The sequence below is a fragment of the Temnothorax americanus genome, unplaced genomic scaffold, assembly GCF_048541705.1.
Source record: "Temnothorax americanus isolate GAGA-0224 unplaced genomic scaffold, ASM4854170v1 Scaffold10, whole genome shotgun sequence".
In the NCBI taxonomy this organism is placed as follows: domain Eukaryota; kingdom Metazoa; phylum Arthropoda; class Insecta; order Hymenoptera; family Formicidae; genus Temnothorax; species Temnothorax americanus.
Genome location: NW_027509231.1, coordinates 544719 through 565208, shown reverse-complemented (window position 1 = coordinate 565208; position 20490 = coordinate 544719). Strand labels below are relative to the sequence as shown.

Genomic DNA, 20490 nt, shown 5'->3' with positions numbered 1-20490 from the left:
AGATATTTAAAATTCAGATGTATTTATACAACGGATGGGTCAAATAATAATACAACAGATTCAGTATTAATATATTCTTCATTATTCTTTTATTTAACAGTAATTTACAGTTATATATATATACAATTAATAGTAAAAAAAATTGCATCGACAAATAACAATTTTTATACCTACTAAATGATCATAGAAGAGAGAGGAACGAAAGATACTTCAAATTTCTTATTATCTCAACTGAAATATTCTGTGAAAAAAATCTGTAAATTCCATAATCCATATAATATATTTACGTGTCCAGACGTGGAAAAAGCCAATGTCCTCGCTATGATATAACGCGATTTCCGATTGTTATCACGCTTTTTGTTTACGCAGTTCGTAACAGGATTTGTCGCGCAGAACTCGTCAAGTTGAACGATAGTGCAATTATAAAACATGTCGCTTCTACGACGATTTACAGAGACACGAATGTTTCTGCTTTATACCATTGATGTCTCACCCTGGGTTCCGTAACGCGCATATGCGCGCATTTATCTATATAACATTACGTTAACGTTTACTATAGAAAATACGCGCATATGCGCGTTACGGAACGTGGCCTTAAAGTTTTAAGGGTTTGATTAAAAAAATTCTTATCAACATTTTTTATTTTGTTTTTCTTGCGTGTTAATAATAAGACAAATTCAAGGGGAGGGATTTATAATTGAACCTTGATCAACCGGTCTCTCATAAGGAAAAAGTTCAACGGATATTTTGCAACTACGAAGATATTATCGATTCCCATGGCTGCTGCGTATCTGAAAGATGTTGGCGTCGCCCGCATTTCCGCTCGTCACCTTAATTAACGAACGCGTGCTACATCTTTCCATCACCGAGGGAATGCAAATTAGAAGGCGTCTTGAAACAGGAGTGCCCTACTGACCATCAACGTTTACTCATTAACCCATCGGCCCATTAGGTAAGTCAAAATGATTCCCCATACCAACCATTAATTGTCTCTGCAATTAGCACTTGATTCAGAGCTCTATTCCTATTTGCAAAAATCCATTATTCTCAAAACTTGTTAAAATAAATCGACAGAAATTTCGAAGTAAAATTGGATTACAAAAATTTTGAAAGTGAAGTTAGAACATTCTGAATTTGTTCCAAAAACCCAGTTCCAATTTGGAGCTCAATATAAATTATAGACATTCTAGATGTATTATACATCTATATTTATAAGAATTTTTCAATTATATAAAAGTCAATAGTCAGTTTATTTCATGTAATTCACTGTTTTTCTTTCTAATCTAATTCATTTACTTTCACGCCTTCAGTTCTACAATCATCAGTTAGATCCGGGGAAGTACCCGATCCTCTTGCGAGGATGATAGTCATCAGCTTGACGGGAGATCCCCACGAGTGCATCAAACGGACGCCCATCGTTGGCTGTAAAGATTTTTTAAAACGAACGCGCGCGCGCGCGACCGGCCTGCCTTGAACGGGCTCGTCGTCGTCATCGTCGTCGCTGTCGCCGTCGCCGCCACCGCCGTCGTCGTCGTCGTCATCGTCGTCGTGGTGCGTGTCCCTCTGCGATCAGTCACGACCAATTTGCGAAAAGGTGGAGTTACAATGAGCGCATGCGGTGATCGTAGCGCAAAAAGACATACGTCTTCTCCGACCGGCACGCGGGGAAGAATCGTTGACCGCGGGCTTCTTCATCCAAGGCCAGGCATCACCTTTTTTTCTTCTCCCTCTCCCTCTTCGCTACGAGGTACTTGGAACGGAGCTATAGTGGCCATGGTCCACGCGAGTCGCATCACCCAGCTTCGTCTTTGTTATCGCTCGGGCGCGAACGCGTTCCGCAGACGCGGTAGAAATAAATAAGACTAGGGACGAGAGGATATTTTCTCTTAAGCGCGCTTGTAGTAGATCCAGTATAGACGTATTCGAGCGAGACGTGTTTGGTGTACATATACATATATCTATCGTTAGCTATGACAGAGTTATGCGTAAATAGATTTGTCATAGGCCTTGCAAAAATAGATTCACTATTCAATAGTTTCAGCGACAGCACGTTTTCAAAACTATTTATTGTTTACTTACAGTATTAATACATGAGGTAACTAACGGTTGTGTACAGGTACTGCGTATGATATACATAACTATAGAGATAACGCGGTACAGAATTCACATCCTAGCGTAAAATTTAGATATTACTCTCTTCGTTGTAGTCGTCTTTTGTTAAAAATATTTTTACATCTTTTCTTGGCACGGTCTTTCAAATTACATCAAATATTAAACTACAGATAATTAATAAGTGAGAAACAAAAAAGATCTCAATATTTTTTCAAACTGTGTATCTACTACACTAATTACAAATTTAAAAAAAAAAAAAAAAAAAAAAAAAACCCGCATATATCGTACTCAGCCTTATTAAAATTAGATTTAAAACATACAATATTTTTATTATTTTTTCACGTTATTTTAATTATTATATAAGTATCCGTCTGTGTGTTAAATTCTGTCTATTCCATAATCACATTAGAAGTCGTCTACTACGTAAAATTGTTCCTACATCAATAGAAATGATATTAAAACTTAAACAATATAAGAGAGAGGTACAGTAAGGTGCATTAATTCGATGGGTCATAGAATTCTGACTTATTGGCCACTGGGTCTTTAATAATTATTGGAGGAAATTATTAAAAAGTCAGAATCCTATGATCCATCGAATTAATGCACCTTATACTGTACTTATATCAGTTTATATGCTAATTGCTAATGTGAAGTCCGTTCTCCTTGTATGAGAATACTCTTATACAGTTCGACAGAATCCGATTAGTGTGCATACTTAAATATTTTCGATTATTAATCTACGCATCTGTCAATATGCTTCATCAAATCTGGCAAATTCAGAAATTCTGTCTCGCAACATGGACATACTGTCAAGGCGTCGTTCTGCAATTAAGTTGATACATGTTAGTTTAGATTTACATGTAACACAATTGTTTTCAATTAAAAATGTCCAGTTACTTTAGATTCAAATTACTTAATTAAAAATTAAATTATAACATAGTGTTATACATATTTTTATCCTATTATGCGATAGCACATCGCGCAAAGAGCAAAAATTAAATTGATCCTTTAAATAAAAGAAAAAAAAAAAGGAAATTGTATAGGGCTGTGACAAATGTCGAGTCGTTCCTGTAGATTCTGATCGTGTAATATATGGTATGCCATTTCGTATATTTTAACGCGACAAATAATCGTATAACATACTTAAACAACAACTAAATAATACTGATATCATGAGAAAATAAAGATAAGAACTATGTATTAAAAAAAATTTCTTATCTTAACTATTATCATATTAAAATGCGTATATGTAATACTTAATTTCTCTACAATTTTGCAATTCAAAATACATGGATATATATATATATATATATATATATATATATATATTAAATTAGTAAATTATATATATATATATATATATATATATATATATATATATGATTTTTACTAATTCAATAAAGCTCTTAGTTGTATCCTTGAAAAAGTAGAGAGAATAAGGAGAAGAAAACATAAGAGAAAAGTCTATGATTAAAGTAGCTAACTTAGCAATGCCAACTATGCGATACTACATACGATTACAGAACTACAGAGAAGCAATAAGATAAAAATAGAACTTATTTACGCGTATATCAATTTAGAAAGAAATTTGAATATTTAAATAAATACGTAATTATTCATTATTTCATTGGGAATAAGCGAAAAATTAAATTTCGATAATTCGGTTGCTTCTCTCGCACAGTGGCGTTGCGACCTCTTGCGCGCCCGTTGTATTTGTCACCGCTCTAGTGGTAAATAAAAAGCAAGAAACGGTCATTTTTATTTTTAGATAAAAACGTCATGGCATAATGAATTTAAACTTACTGGATGTTCAGACGTTTGTCTTGGCTGACCACTGAAATCGGTAATGCCAGCAGATTCCTGTAACTGTTTGTTAAACTCTATTTGCCTTAGCAATTCTGTGTTCAATTTATTCTTGTCTTCTAACAATGCTTCTGCGAGCTTCTTCTCCTGTTGAAAGTCTTCTTCATAGAGCGATAATTGCGATCTTAATAAAGTTATCTCTTCCGCCTATAAATAGCATGAAAATAATGAAATTTAAGACGCGATGTTTAAGTCTTATACACGTATCTTGAATTAAGACGTTACGTAAACTGTAGGTATTAGTTCAACTTAAGAAAAAAATTCACTTACGCCTTGTGCAACCTGCTCCATCGTATTTTGAAGTTCTGTACTTTTCTCTTCGATCACCTGTCGCAAATTATTTGTCTCGTTCAACAGTTGGTCATAACGAACTTGCAATACTTTTTTCTCGTTTTGCAAATCTCTTTCGGAATTTTCGTATAGTTGACATTGGTGATCAAGTGACACTTTTTCTTCATTTAAAGTGATTTTCTCTTGCTCGAAAAGTTCTCTCTCATCACGCAACGATATTTGTTCTATGTCCAAGCTCTTTTTCTGGCTTTCGAGGGATCTTTTTTCTTTCTCTAGATTGTCCTTCTCTTGATCGAAAATTATTTTCTCTTTTTCCAGTGATTGCTGGTCGCGTTTAATCTGTTCTAACGTTTGTGAATTCTCGAGGGCGCTGTTATCCTTTAAAACGTTTAACTTCGTATTTTCGTCGATCGTTATTTCCAATTCGTATAGAATTGAATTATAATCAGAGAATATCTTTTGGAATTGATTCTTTGATTTAATTAAAGTTTGTCGATCAGTAATAAGTTTTACTTGCTCGTCGGCTAATTGTTTGCAAAAATGACATAATTTTTCTTCATACTGCATCTTAGAGTTATCGCCGTCAAGTCTAAGAATATCTGTAACTTCCTTTAAAACTTTTTCTATGCTACCAAAGTGTTCTATTTGTGCTATAAAACATTCGGTTAATTCTTGTAGCACGTCGTTATATTGCTTCACATTCTGTACGAGTTTCTGACGGTTTAAATTGGACGATGTTTCCGATAAATCTTTCAGTTCAACAGGATTAAAGATCTGCAAAATTTAAAAAATTCAATTTCATTCCTCAATTTAGTTACCTGAAATATTTTAGCAAACAACTTTTTAAAGAAACATACACATCGTAACTTTTGTTCAAGTATATCAATGGATTTTTTCAAGCAAGCAATTTCCTGATCCTTTGCAGAACACGCCTCGGAACATTTTGGAATTTCAGGTTTCACATAACTGTGGCTGTCACTGGAACTTAACGATTTCATTGCCAACTCTAATTCTTTTTCTACTTTCAATTGTTGTTTTTGTTGGTCTTTATCGGCAAACTTTTCGGATATTACAGACGTTATGTATTCTTTACATTTCTCAACAGCTATCTTTGATATTACGCTTGTAAGTTTGGGCACGTTCTGTTCAAGTTCCGTTTCACTGGTGAAAGCATTACTAATAACAGTGTCAGATTCAGAAATGGCACTAATCGCCTGGAAAAAAAGTGAAACGGACAATAAAATTATGTATAACATGTATTTACATATATACTTAACGTAATATATTTCTATCTATACCTTATATCCTATATCTTCGGTGTGTTGCGAGAGCCAGAGTTTAGTTTTCAGTTCTGCATTTTCCTTTTTGAGATGATTTATAAGTTCTTTAGTTTCCGCAAACTTTTGCTTATGATTTTGATGAACCTTGGTCACCTCCTCTTGCCACATTGCCAGGGTATTAAACTGCTGTTTCATAGAGTCGTTGTTCTGCCTTAAGGTTTCCTTCAATTTCACATTTTCTCGCAACATTTCCGTCAATCTGCTTTGCATCTCAGTTACGCTCAGCGACGACACCATTGACTTATAGTCCTGCAGGGGAAAATATTTTTACTATTTACCATTTTATGTAATCACACGAGATAAAACAGAATTGCGTGACGTACGTACAATTGACATGCTCTTCCGTTGGATATCAACATAGGAAGCTAATAAGGAAGCCTGAGCCTCTACCGAATCTTTACCAAGCACTATGAAAGAAAGGCTATCTTCCTCATTGGCACTGACGTTAGTCAATGTACTTATATTTAAAGCTGTAGTAACAGGCTCGTCCAATTTGAACAACGGTTCCTTACTTCCCTCAGTAATTCCTTCTGCTTTAGGGTTTTTAGTCTGAACTGGATCCATGTTCTTGATTAAGATTGTTTGGTCAATCTTGCACAGCAATTAAAAATCAACTATGAAACGTCTAGGCTAAAAAATTAATTATTATTTTCCTACAGTAATGTATTATTAATAATAAAATAGTGAGTGGCGCTGTAAGATAAACCTGCACCCTTTTAACAATGTAACAAATGACTCGGAATATTCCGATTCTATTTTTTCAATATACATTGATTTGAGACACGGTGAAGTATTTAATTTACATTTTAGACTTACAACAGTCGTGTACAAGTAAAATCATACCTATCGGAGTCGGATCACATTAGATAATCTTTCTAAAACTTACATCATATTTTTTTTATCGAGGTTAGATAACAAAAGCTTTTACAATGCGACGAATAATCACCCTATCAACAAATTCGTATAAAAGGCGTAGTCAATCGTTAATCTCTACGTCCCAATTAGATTGCATTTATTCATTGCTACGTCAGAGGCGTATTCTTAACAATCTAAGGACACAATTCATTTAGGCTGTATCAGAGACATGAGATTTTGTGAAATGCTGTTTTTGTCAATTTTGTTCACGCAAGTCGGGTAAAAATGAAAATTAAAACGGAGAAAGAAAAGAAAAAGAAAAATAATGCTATATATACGTACCGTTTTATTAACGTAAAATAAATACCGATTAGAATTAATTAAGAGCGTAGAGAAATGACCTTATAATGCGAAAGTGTTAAATTTAGACTCACCGTTATGACCAAAGTATCTGCAGTCGCGTATGCATCACCACGAAACAGGAAATGAGTATATTTGGCGTTCTTGATTTTTCACCCTCGTATATCTCCTATCTCCTCCAATCTCCTCCACTAACTAAACTGACTAAACTCCACTTCTCTACTTCTAACGACGCGACGCGTGCGATATCAGCTGATGATCGCGTTCGGCACTTTCGGCTTTCAGGGCAGGAGGCAGGATGGCGCCACCCGCCGAGAGATGCCCATCGCCAGAGAAGCCTAAAAATCAGGACGTAAGACGTCTTTTAGCCATCTTTTCGTAAGATCATCTAAAAAATGTCTTATGTCCCGCTTTTGGACATGTGTGCTGTCTGAGTTATATATTTAAAAGATATTATTAAATTTTTTATCGTAAATTACTACAAAATCCTGTTTACGCGAAGGAATTATATCGTAAGTTACTACAAAAGTAACAACGCTCGCGCGCGTAAACGTATTAAATAGGCCTTTATGGAAAATTTTGTAAGCAAAACGATTAATATTTGAGAAATAAGCAACAGAGAATCCCTAAGAGCAAAAAGTCGACTTTAAGTTCAATCGTCACGGCGCACTGCAGGAGACCCGCCAAATCACAGCCGACGCGGCCGGCACGGCATTCGACGTCGACGTTCATTTCGTCTAGCGACGGCATCTCCCGATCGTTTCAGCCGACACGAAGAAGGAACGGAATATTCGACGTACGTTCAGCTTGCAACACCCATTATATAACCGAATTTCTTTTCGTTCGCGAGAAAGAAATTATACGACCGACAACGTCTCGCGATCCGACGTTGAACGTGTCACACATTACTTTAGTCTTTAGTCGCTTATCACGCGCGCCGAGTCGCCGAGCCGCCGCGGCGCCGGGCGCCGCACAGTCGGGCGAGAGGTTCGTGAGTCGAGCCCCCGGATCTGGCCAATCACGTTCCACCGCTCCGCGCCGCCGGCGCGACGGATCGATACGGTGACGTAGTAGGCAGTGTAGGCACCGCGCAGTCGGTGTCCGTACCAACTCGTACTAGCGGCGCGACCGTTGAACTCGAAAGCTCGTATGCCTCTCCGTACTTCGAAGATCGGCGCGTTTTCGACGTTGTTTTTGGCGACGAGCGGACTCGTCACTTGTTTCCGTCAACGCTCGGAGTAGCGTTACCTGCGCGAGTGACTCAGTTATCATTCTCCCGAGGACGTTCGCACAGGTAGAAAGTGATTGTGCTCCGCGCGCACGCCTGTCACCGTGCGCTTCGTGCTGTTTTCGGAACGCGCGCTCGTTTCAGTGATTGGCATGCCTGCTTCCTCGTTTCGCGGGCCGCGGGAATACGTGCCACGCGAGTACGCGAGTACGCGCCGTGTGTGTTCAACAATTTACGAGTGTATAAGAGGTGTCTGTCGGAATGAATAACGTGTCGCGCGACGCGCTCACTCGAGACGTCGAGGCACGCTGTGACATTCGCGGTTATAATGATAGTCGCTCGTCCCGCCATGTCCAGGACTCGCGAATCGCGAATGTGCGCATTCATGCATTTATCTCGCGTCGCGCTTCGAACGCTGCGTGCCGGAATTGTCGTGTCGTGTGATTTATCCCCGATTCTCTCCGTAGGTAGGGAAAAAGAGGGCTGAGTGATAGTGTCGTATCGAGTGATTCGAGTAACGGAATGCCGTGATACATCGCGCCCGTTTCGCGAATGCTTCGTCATAATCTCCGTACGTATATATATCTCGCGTCGCGTAAATTAGCGGCCGGCAGTCACGCGTCTTCGTTGTTCATATTAATAATGCGTTTTTACTATCGCGAGATACCGTACGTGCTATGTGAGTGTGATATTTAATTTCAATAGCGTATCTTCGATTAACCAAGTGCGTGCCTTTGTTAACCGTCCGCTCGACTTGCGTAGTATCGCGCCAAGTTGTCGACACCTTGGAACATTTCGTCGCGCACGACGCGGAGCACGCGGCGTCGCGACAACCTAGCTGCTTTTGTATCACAGATTAAGGCCCAGTTCAACAGTGGCCAGTTAGCTTAACTAGTAGTTAACTTTCACTCTCTGTCTTTTTTTAATTCAAAGGTTAGATAGAGACGGAGAGTGAGAGTTAACTACTAGTTAAGCTAACTGGCTACTGTTGAACTGGGCCTAAAGATACTTTCTTCCCTTGGGTACGACCTTGGCGAGGTGGGAAGGCCCAGTACCCGGTACGAGGATTTTACCCAAGCGAAACTCTTGTTCCGCTTGGATAAAAATCTAAAGACCGGGGAAGCCAACGTACCCCCGCGTTCGCCGATTTGATTAAATAAACGAACCGCAGCCGGTTCGTCGAGTTTGCTTCGGGAGTGCCGAACGGTACGCGGACTATAAAGGACTTTTCTGAACGGGAGTGCCGTAAAGTATCGCGCGAGAAAGGCTTTTATCGATACGTAGTCCGCGCGCGCGTGTAGTTTATTATCCGCGATTGTTTCTCGCGAGTGTCCTGTGCGTTGAGAGGAGAAGGAGGAAAGGAAGGAGAAAGCCTGACGTCCTGAGAGGAGGAGGAAGCCTGAGAGAGGCATCGGGCACCGGCGGAGCAACCTTGAGGTAAGTATCATCTTTTAGCTACATAAAATTAATAATGTGTTTCCATTTAAAATCGACGTGTTTAATTTAAAGTTAAAAGTATTTAAGTTAAAAGTAATTAAAGAAAGAGAATTTGTTATCTCAAATTTTATTCCCGTAAAGATCTGTTTCGATAAACAGATACGTGTATCGCTATAAATATTTTATTGAAGGACGAATTAGGCTACGGTCAACGTGACGCTACAAATGCTTTGGAGCGTTCTTCTTCTCTTTCTTTCTTCATTGAAAGAAAAGAGAAGAGGAATGCTTTGAAGCATTTGTAGCGTCACGTTGACCGTAGCCTTAGAGACGCGTAAGAATCAACTTTTCAAATGTTAATAATTTTGAGCGCTTTTTTAATTTAAATCTTTCGTTTGTATGTTATAGTATATCGCCGTAGCTACGTGGCTGCACAACTCCGCCCGTTGCGCATCGAATCGGTGAGTCAATGAGACATTTTTTTTTATTGAGGTAACGAATCTACGAATAATTAAATATAGAGCAAAAATATATCGCGGTACATGTCAAATTACAATAATTTATAGTGTCAAAATATTACATTTCGTAGATCCATTGCCTTAAAATGGATGGGCTAAAACTGATTATGGCATATATTTAATCTTGGTATCATTTGTTTATCGTTGTATTTACTGATTGTTATTGATTTATTGTGCCAGTGTGCTTGCGGAAATACTCGCACACTTCGCGCGCACCGAGCTCGCGAAGAGCTCGTCAAATTATGTTAACAAAATTGTCTTCTATATAAATGACTTTAAATAAAATTGTTTAAATAAAATTTACATAATAAATTAAATTTTGGAAATTTTAGTATATTGATCAATTTTACTTAAAACTAGAGTTAGTAATATTTTAGACACACAAAAGAAAAAGTAAAATAATACTCTAATAATATAAAAGTAATGATTTTTTAAATACAAAATTTTTTGTAGATTTTTTTAAAGAATTATTTTTGTAACATTTTTTTCATACAAAAAAGATAAGAATAAGTAAAATATTGTGTTAGATGTTATAAGAAAAAAATATTTGTAGATAGGAACAAATTACGAGTTATAGTTAGGATGTTTTATTTTTATATCCATTTATATATATACCTATATATATGTGTATATATATATATATATATATATATATATATATTTCTTTCCATACCTATATATTTAACCAAGATCAAATATTATGTAAAAATCGATGCAAAAAAGCAATATATAGATATATTTACAATTTATTTGATAGAAAACGTGATAATTATTTATTACTAAAATTTATTTGAACAAAGCATTGATTATACCCTAATTTTTTGTAGCCTATCCATTTATTTTTTATTGAAAAATTTATGCTAGATAAAGTCAAGTAGCATGACGTGAGATTCTAAATATTCTGTCGAGAAACGTTAAACATTTTTAAATTATTTTAGAATTGATGATATAGTACAATTATTCAGTGTTTTGCCATAATATATAACTACATTATATATTATTAATATATATCAAAATAATTTTGATAGAAAGTGAAAGATATATCGATAATCGCAAAATAAAGATTTGCATATATTATTTAATTATTTAATTATAACAATGCGGTTATTGATTAATTATAATATTTAATTATAATATTAATTGTACGGGAAGTTTCTTTTTCTCGGATCTCACGTCATTTTATTCTGTATATCTTACTTGATATATTTTCGAGATGCGTACCGCATGAACAACATGCATAATAACGCATCTTTGTGTTTTCGCATCTTTGTGTTTTATTAAATATTCGATACTTTACGATGTTATGTACCGCATTTCCATGTGGTTGGATACGATCGCTATTTCGGTCTTTTTCGCTGTTTCTCGCGTCAGGTGACCGTTAAGAAATATATACGTTCGTACCGGCGCGGCGGGGAGTCGTAACGATTTTTAATATGGAAAGTTATTAGTTCGTTGCCCTGAAACGACGTAGTTGAGTTGCACTTTCTCAGGCGGCGCGTCGGAAAATGCAACACACGAAAAAGGCCGGGATGGCCTCTTTCAGGTTTCTCTGCTTTAGTTATCAATTATTTAGAAGATTCAAATGTTTATGGTTAGCGAAGTAGTAACGATCAGTAAAGTTCTAATGTCGGTAATTATTGACATTACTAAATGAATACAAAATTTAATAAAGTTTACTATAAAAATTACAAGCGTTAATATATTAATTATAGTTATATTATGTGTACTGTGTAATATGCGTATATTCTTCGATGCCTTGCAAATTTTATAAGTTAAACATTACCGATTCCTACATTACCGATAGTCAGCAAATTTATCATTATACACCGACATTATTGGCATTACTAGATGAGTTACCGACATAAAATGTAATTAAAAATCGGTATTTATATTTATTATGTAATTTTTATTCCATTCATTCTCTCTCTCTCTCTTTCTCTCTCTCTCTCTCTTTCTCTCTCTCTCTCTCTCTTTTTCTCTCTTTCTCTCTCTCTCATTCTTTCTCTCTCATTCTTCCTTCCTTTTTCTTTTTAATCACTCCACGGATATTTTTATCTTCTTATAAGATTCTTTCTTTTAATTTTTCCATTTAGGATCTTTCCCATCATCCGTTTTTTAATTTCTTTCCAACATTTCCTTGCCCATACACTACCCATAATTTTTCTGAAATAGAAATAAAGATGAAAGAGAACGATAAACTATTTGGCATTCAAATTTTAATTCATTTTTTTAATAAGCGTTCTTTTACGTTCGATGTTTTCCCTGTTTAGAATTATACAAAAGTTATCAAATATTTTAGAAAATTCTATATTTATTATAAGTATTACGTATTAATATTTAAATATTTAAAAAAAGAGAAAGAAGAGAGTAGACACATAAAATCAGATCTTTTATAACTTTTTTTCTGATTTGCTTTTCCTGAAGTAAAAGAAAGATCGAGAGGAGGGGGAGATGCATAATAATATCTTTATTGTTGATTGTATAATTGTAAGTTGTACAAAGATTGAGACTAAATTACAATGACGCTTAACATTTAATTAATCTGTGGTCTACAAGACTGCGTGCAGTAATATTTGAAAAGAATTTAAATAATTTGTTAACAATATAAAACATTTCGTTTATAATATATTTACAAAATAGTTATGTAATTTATTTTTAAGTTGCTGAGTTAGATACTGAAATTGATCAAATATCAGTCTAGCAATTCTATTTTAAGTTACAATAGATTATCACATTAATTTGCAACAATTAGATACTGTATTTTATCACATAGTATTATGTATAATATAAAAATAATAAAAATAACTTTTTTGCTATATTATCATTTTTCTACTAATAACAATTATATATATTATATATATGTGTATATACATGTATTGTATATTATTTTATATATGTATATATGTATATGCGTATATTTTATATAGGTATATCTTTTAAACAATTTTATATATTTTTATATAAATAAATAATTTTTCCTAAAATTATTAAAAATAAAGATAATTATAATTATCTCAATTAGTTTAAAAATATATTTTATGGTATGTAGATTCTTTCTCTAATGCTCTAAAAACATATTTATAAACTGTTAAGAAACTGTAATTTTGAAAATACAACCGAGATAAATTAATTGTATATATTAACCATAAATTCATTTATTGCAAATTTTTTGTTGAAAATTTATTGAATTCTCAAATTACTAAGCTCTGATAATGAAGTCTAATATAAATTAATATGCGTTCAAAATATAATACAAGTCCTGAAAAGATGCTAACAAAAATAAAATATATTGAGACAATAAGTAAAAATGTATATAATTTTTTTTTTATTCATTATTAATACGCACTCGTCGTACCATAGGAACGTCATATACCAAGTTCAAGAAGGCATTTATTATATGGACGAATGTTCTTATCCATGCAACAATCTTATAATTAATTTCTTTTAATAATCGTGGCGTGTCTTTTATTACTGGAGGAGGTTCTTTTCTGAAAAAAAGAGACAAAGTGTATGATTTTTAAAAGAAATTGATTTGACTTTACAATTTTTTAATTTAATGTATAGAAGTTTTGTTTATTTTATTTAGTATAAAATATAAGTTATATATTACAAACACTGTGTAAAAATTTGTAGAATTTGTTGTATTGAATCAGAACATACCAAAACTTAATCTTTTATGAATATGACATACATTGAATAGTAGTAGTTTACTAAAAAATTTAAATAAAAATGTTTTATATTTTAACTTCAATTTATGGTTTTAAATATAGTAGTATTTCATTATATATATCGTATAATACATATATTTACATAATACGGTATTTACCTTTCGCTATCCAATTGTTTCGTTTGATTCGTATAAGTGTACATGTAGCATGCAGGATAAGAACTCATAGTCTTTATTCGATGAAACCTCCCTGTTTCGACAGGAATTGATTTTTTCTTCGACACAGTGATCACATCCATCGATTTTTCTTCACTGAAAGTTACCTCACCTTCCAGCACCGTTAAAGAAACGTTCGCGAAATCGGTGGATATATAGTTTTCCAAGTACATTCCTGGAAAATCGGCCACGAACAAGACATCCGTATAATTGGACCAAGTGAATACATGCTGCTCAATTTCATCCATTTTATGTCTGAAAACGATAAAAAATAGAATTGTTAAAATAAGAAAATAAAAACGTATAGTTATTATTAAATTAATAACAAATTTTAAATAATTTTCCATAAGTTTTCTTGATCAATCGAGATAGTTGCCAGTTATTAATTTATTCTTCATAACTTTTGACGATATATTTGATCTCAAATATTTTATAATCTCATATTATATTTAATAAATTAATTTAATGATTATATAGATATACATACCGATACGAATTATACTGCGTGAGTAACGGCATCAGGAACGAAACGGGCTTAAATGGATGCCAGTCGACTGTTAGCATATCGACGTTCGGGTCAAATATTCTCTGTTGAAATCTGCCATTTAGCGAACACCACACGTCCATGTAAATGCTTAAATTTGTAGATAGTTTCGTCCACTTTTCTTTATCCTCAGACTGATGATTGATCCTCAATCCTTTCTCTTTTCGATGCATCAGATTATCCTAAATTTACACACAGACAAATTCGATATTAGATTAATGAGATAAATAGTTTCATAAATAGCTATGTAATAATGTGGCATAAGAAAGAAAATGATTAAGAATTTTAGGATACTTATTTATTTGTGGCACTTTAAAAACCTTTAAGCATTGCGAATATTGTATCGCCATGTCTCCGTGCTTCAGCCATCGATCTCCTTGCACCCATGCGTCAGGGTCTAAATATCGTATCTCGTTGTTCGCGTTATCGTGCACTTTGATCACTACGAGTATAGTGTCCCAGGCATGAACCATCATGTCCCAGGAATAACCATATAGACCAGGTACCCAATTGTTATAGCCCTGAAGTACAAAACGTTTCATTTTCATTATAGATAAGATAGGTGATCATACGATAATTTATGTAAATTTATACAAACTTGCATTAAAGTTCTTTTACGTATTGTGTGTAATTTTACAGAATTAATTTAAGTGTGAAAATAAATGTATCGCCACATTTTATAGAAATACGATTACCATTTGTGTGAATACTGCAGTAATACAATATAACGTAATAATAATATTGTTAAATAGACTTGATACCTTCGATATGAAATGCGAGTACGGCAGAAAAAACTGCAATACAACATGGCACAGCAATAGCGACGCTACTAATTTTTGTTTTCTCGTAGTTTTCGGCGATTGCCGAGCTATCTGAACTTTTTTATAAATACTTGTTGTTTCTTTTTCATTAGGCTTAATCGAATTGTTAGATAATTTTGTATCGTTATCTTTTTTGTCGGTTTTCTTTTCGGATTTTGATTTAACAGAATAATTTTTATTCTTTCCCTCGCTCGTTGCTTTATCTGAAAATAGTTGTAAATATTTTTAAGCTCGTATTAAATTATTATTGTTCAAAAAGAATTATTTACCTTTATGTATCGCTTCATTACGCGAGATCTCATTTGAAGGCAATACTAAGCAGTTGGGCTTCATAGATTTTTCTGCTTGACTATCAGTCTCTCTTTCGTTATTTGCGTCGATTAAATTTGCATTAACCGATAAAATCTTTTGCTTTCGTCTAAAGTACAATCCTAATCTACGTGGCCAGTCTACGCGACAAAAGAGTGGCATTGTTGTCAGGCACACATATGGAAACATTCCTGAAAAGATCTTTTCTGAAGCCTTTTTCAAAATTTTATATAAATAATAAAGCACAAAAAATTTTCGAATATTCTTATCAAGTGTTATCCAAAATTTCGGTTTGTTTTAAATAATAATTACCTATGCTAAATAGTCTCGAGTTCATAAAATGAAAAGCTGTGCAGAATACCATGGAGGGTATACGTGTTTTCTCGAGCAGCATCCAAAATCCGACGGACAGATCGAAGATGAAGCCGAACCAATGGACGATTAGAAAGTCGACCTGTTCAGTAGACAGAAATATTCTGAAAGAAAGCATTTTCCTCGTAGATATATACTCGTCAGTCGGAAACAATCCTGTTCTTATTTTACAACAGTGAAACTTTGCTCGCTAGAATACACGAGATTTGTTTTGGTTTTGAATAATGTGAATTCCACTTACTTAAATGGATGAAACACCCAGTGTCTAGACAGATTTATCATAGAGTAACCTTCGAGCCATTCTCTGCCGGACTTCTTCAAGCCGGCCAAGAAGTAAAGCGCGAAGAATTGAAATTTCAATATGAAGTAATTCCAGTACGGCACGGAGTTTCCATCTCGTGTAGCATTACTTGCATCTAACGCACTAACGATAGCACATTAATTTCACTGGCGACTATAAATGTGCGTGTTTAGGAGAATTATGAAAATACAGATATTCGACTTACAAATATTTGTTTGCTTCCGTTCCCCAGAACAAAGTGGCGACGATGCCGTAGAGATAGGTATGATTGTTCCAGTAGCTCTTTTCTAGCAAGAAGATATACCAATAAGGCAACACGAAGCAGGCGCATGCGATCTTGAAATGCAGACCGAGCGCGATTCCGAAGGCACCTATCCACATCACCGTGTATATCATTATCATCCACGGCAGCGATGGTGATTTCATCCCGTGGATCAATGGGAAGTGACAGTCCCACGGATCTCCCCATTTTATGTCGACGTCTGCGAATCCTCTCTCCTCGACGACGTCTATCACCATGCACAGACCTGGAGAAAGATTTGTCACTGAATTATTAGGATGTACTACTGAAATTCTACGAATACATCGAAAAAGAGATTGGGATTGTTTATGATTTAAATTGCTTTATAAATGTATAAGAGAATTTTTCTGTGCTTTCAAATGGCTTTAAATGACAACTATTTTAAATATTTAATCAAACTTGATTGTGCACACTGCACAAACGTTATGAAGATAAAGACGCTCGTAAGTAATACACTTTTTCTACGGGCGATATAGAATCACGGTCGTGCTTTTATTGGCTCGAGCCATTAATTTCCATGACTGCTTTAATAGGTCTTAAATCGTGTCTAGTTCTTACAATTCAAATTCTTCGCTCCGATTATAAAATGTTGCAATGAGCAGGATTAAACTGTATGGTAACAGCGATGAGCCAATGTGTTAATTTGTGAAAAATTAACTCACAAAAAGATTCTTTCAATCTTAACGTCAATGCTATATTATTATGATATAAATAAATTGTGTAATTAAAATTAAATAATCTCGTTCTCTTTCGCCGTTATTGTATCTAATCATTCTAATTGCAACGTCATTGACAAATATATAAAAAATATTTAACGATTGCAACATAAACCGCAGTATATATATATATATATATATATATATATAAACAATATTAAGAAGTTAAAAATACAATAAAATTTTTTATGTAATAATATTAAAAAATGTAATTTTAAATATTAAATATATAGTTTTAAGTATTAATAGAATGTTAGTCAATATTTTAACAGAATGTTAAATTATTTTAACAGTTTTTTTAATTTGTGACAGTAATTTGGCTTAATTTGTAATTACAGAAATTACGTAATAATACAATTATCAAGTTAACTTACCAAATAAAGCTCTGGCTACTCCTAGACTGGCTGGATCCGTCGGACGATATAGGAACTGAGTAAATTTATCTAAACTCGACAAATCGTTTACTTTAAAGCCAAATAGTCTTTCGAAATTGTTATTAAATGACAATTTCAATGATGACCAACGTTCAGACACGAATTTCATGAAATTTTTTATAAGTGATCCATCGTTTGGCGACGCATCTTTCGTCGGTTCATCTTTTTTTCTCCACATACCACCGTTTCCAGTTCTGCAAGCAAACAACAGATTCCTAATTAATTTTATTTTTTATATATTTTACCTTTTTAATCTTATTTGAAGTTATATCAAAATGAATTTATAAAAGACACACGTATAAATAATTATTCTATTTAATAGCTCGTTGCATAAGGTGTTAAAGGTCTTTAATTTAAAAGACAATAGCGTAAAGGATTTAATAATTTTTTAAAGAGCGAGGCATACATTTTTCCAAGTACTTATTTCTGTTAATTTGTAACAGGAAACTAGTTGTAATGTATGGTGATTGAATGAATTGTCGCTGTCGACGAGCAAATCACACTTTTGTCGAAGCAATTTTATAATATTAAATAACATTTAATTTATTTACGTGCTACTTTAATCGATTCAAAAATTACACATTGTTGTATTAAATTAATAAATTAATTAATATTAGAGAATATACACGAAGAAAATTTTATATTAAATTTTACTATGCTGTCGCACCAACTGCGGACCATCAAGACGCCCAAGTTTAAATGCTATAGTCTTATAGTAAAATTACTATGTTCATAGCATTTAGTGCTACGATCATAGCATTATTATAGCATTGAATGCTATGATTGTATTATATAGCATTAAATGCTATGGACATAGTAATTTTACTATAAGACTATAGCATTTAAACTTGGGTGTCTTGATGGTCCGCAGTTGGTGTGTGGCAGCATAGTAAAATTTAATATAAAATTTACTCCGTGTACTGTTACATCGATACCTCCACTTCGTAAACCGCAATGCAGTCGTGATTCTAGGAAATAGCACGTGCGACGATTATCGAAACAATTCTCGTGCATGCAGATATAATATGTTGCACACCCTCTGTCTCTCTCTCGTCACGTGTTTCTCCCCCCATCAGACAGTCGACGCGGTTTCAAATGCATAGATTTTAAAGGATGAAAGAAAGAAAGATCAAGCGCGAGTCACACTTAATACCTGGTTCTCTTCACGAACGGACACTGATGACACTGTGAGGAGTCAGCCGCCGAAGTTGGAAGACAAGATCTTCGTCTTTGCTCTCGGTAGCGCTGTGTGGTATGCTGGTCGGCTTCTGTCTGGAGTCTGGACAGCTGGAGAAGGAAGAGAGGAGCACTTCGCGCCGGTTGTTCCAGAGGTTCAGAGTAGGAATACCGTCGCCAGGCAACGTGGCACGAATTATTGACCCGCGCCCGCGCAATAATTATACTTCACACCTCTTCATCTTGCACGCACTACGATTTCACTGATAGACATTATCGATATTTAAGAAACGAAAGACTACAATTGAAAAATATTAGCTGTCAAATAATTACAACATGTTAAAATTAGAAAGTGACTGTTCTCAAACATTTTGATAATTATCTTTGTATAAAGTGCAATAATATACAAGAATTAATAATTCTAATTTGATATTATTTTACCAGTGATAAATTAAAAATTAAAATAGAAAAAAATACAAATAATAAGAATAAAATATTTACCTTAAAAATAAAAAAATTTGTCGCATTAAAAAAATATTATATGTTACTTAGATTGTAATATAAAACCCAATTAAACAACAGACTCTCAAATGTTATTGTAGCATATAAGTCCGATGTCTTCTATATATAGAATACATGATTCATAAAATCTCATTAGCAGTGTCTAGATTACGGTTACGAGCTATATTTATATGTTACTCACGCAACGATCGCAGCTTAAGCAATTATTGTTGCGCTAAATTGAATTGCGCATTTTAATCATGTTTTCTAATTAAGATAACAAAAATAATTTTTTATTAGGACAATTATTGAACAAATAGTTTCGAGATATATTCCGATAGATATTCCTGGAAAGGTATTCATAAAAATTAAAATATTTTAGATAAATTCGCGATAGCGAGCGAGTAAATCAAACTCAAGACGTTTTTTCCTCCGTGATAGAAATATTCGGAGAGCAGGGTTAACAATTTCAGATATACTCAGGGTTAACAGCTTCAGATATGCCGACGTTATATCACAATCAAGCTGCTTTTTGTGTCGGTTGTATCGCAATATCGAGCGAGAAGATCGACGCACGCACAATTGCAACAACAATTTGAACTTGGAATATTCGCGATAACAATTCCGGCGACTGGCGAGAGGCGGCGAAGACGATCTTGCGAGTACCGTATCTACGGACTGCTGTGTCAGAGTCCACAGACTGTCTTTTTCGCTAAAAAAGCATCTTCTCCTTGCCCACTCGTCCCGCCGCGCGCGTTCAGATACAACTCGCGTTATCTCTGCTCGCTAATTTCGCTCCACATAACTGAACCCGGATTCTTAACGAGGCAACAAATGAGGGCAACAAATGCAATCACAAGCTGGTTGTAAGGTTTTACTTTGTGTTTTGCCTACTGAATATGTACATTGTGAAAGAAGAGAAAATATATTATTTTGAAAAAGTAAAGATATCCAAAGTCACAGAAGACCTGACTTTAATTGTAAGAATAGATTATCAAACAAATCTCTGAAATCGATTTTCTATCTGAGAATAATTTCAAGAGCAGTCATTATAGACAACTATTTGATACCATTAACTATTTTTTATTTCAAAATATTTATTCGCGTCTCTTTCCAAATTGCTAAAGCCCA

At 34.3% G+C, this 20490-nt stretch overlaps 2 protein-coding genes and 1 long non-coding RNA gene across 11 annotated transcripts; 1 reads left to right on the top strand and 2 right to left on the bottom strand.

Moving 5' to 3' along the window:
• Positions 1 to 154: 154 nt before the first annotated feature.
• LOC143900204 (uncharacterized) lies at positions 155 to 2336 on the top strand. Its single transcript, XR_013257733.1, has 2 exons — positions 155 to 952; positions 1311 to 2336. It is a non-coding gene; the product is annotated as an uncharacterized LOC143900204 (long non-coding RNA).
• On the bottom strand, positions 2035 to 7136 carry LOC143900190 (uncharacterized). 4 transcript variants are annotated; one of them, XM_077411271.1, is made up of 7 exons: positions 6896 to 7129; positions 5934 to 6236; positions 5565 to 5855; positions 5124 to 5480; positions 4246 to 5040; positions 3916 to 4122; positions 2035 to 2934 (listed from the first exon to the last, which is right to left on the bottom strand). In XM_077411271.1, the coding sequence occupies exons 2-7, from the start codon at positions 6168 to 6170 to the stop codon at positions 2845 to 2847; spliced, it is 1977 nt and encodes a 658-aa protein (XP_077267397.1). In that variant the 5' UTR covers positions 6171 to 6236; positions 6896 to 7129; the 3' UTR covers positions 2035 to 2844. The 4 variants fall into 4 exon arrangements, with proteins under 4 accessions (XP_077267397.1, XP_077267387.1, XP_077267368.1 ...); XM_077411261.1 differs by lacking the exon at positions 2035 to 2934 and adding an exon at positions 3520 to 3836 and having other exon boundaries at positions 5934 to 6197; positions 6896 to 7136; XM_077411242.1 differs by lacking the exon at positions 2035 to 2934 and adding an exon at positions 3520 to 3836 and having other exon boundaries at positions 6896 to 7135.
• Positions 7137 to 13029: 5893 nt separating this feature from the next.
• Positions 13030 to 20044, bottom strand: Gc (gamma-glutamyl carboxylase). Of its 6 annotated transcripts, none has more exons than XM_077411478.1 (12): positions 19562 to 20044; positions 18836 to 19110; positions 17623 to 17876; positions 16437 to 16758; positions 16172 to 16354; positions 15871 to 16034; positions 15519 to 15749; positions 15190 to 15452; positions 14749 to 14949; positions 14372 to 14610; positions 13828 to 14139; positions 13030 to 13489 (listed from the first exon to the last, which is right to left on the bottom strand). In XM_077411478.1, the coding sequence occupies exons 3-12, from the start codon at positions 17858 to 17860 to the stop codon at positions 13327 to 13329; spliced, it is 2316 nt and encodes a 771-aa protein (XP_077267604.1). In that variant the 5' UTR covers positions 17861 to 17876; positions 18836 to 19110; positions 19562 to 20044; the 3' UTR covers positions 13030 to 13326. The 6 variants fall into 6 exon arrangements, with proteins under 6 accessions (XP_077267604.1, XP_077267587.1, XP_077267597.1 ...); XM_077411461.1 differs by having other exon boundaries at positions 18836 to 19121; positions 19839 to 20044; XM_077411471.1 differs by lacking the exon at positions 19562 to 20044 and having other exon boundaries at positions 18836 to 19263.
• Positions 20045 to 20490: the final 446 nt, after the last annotated feature.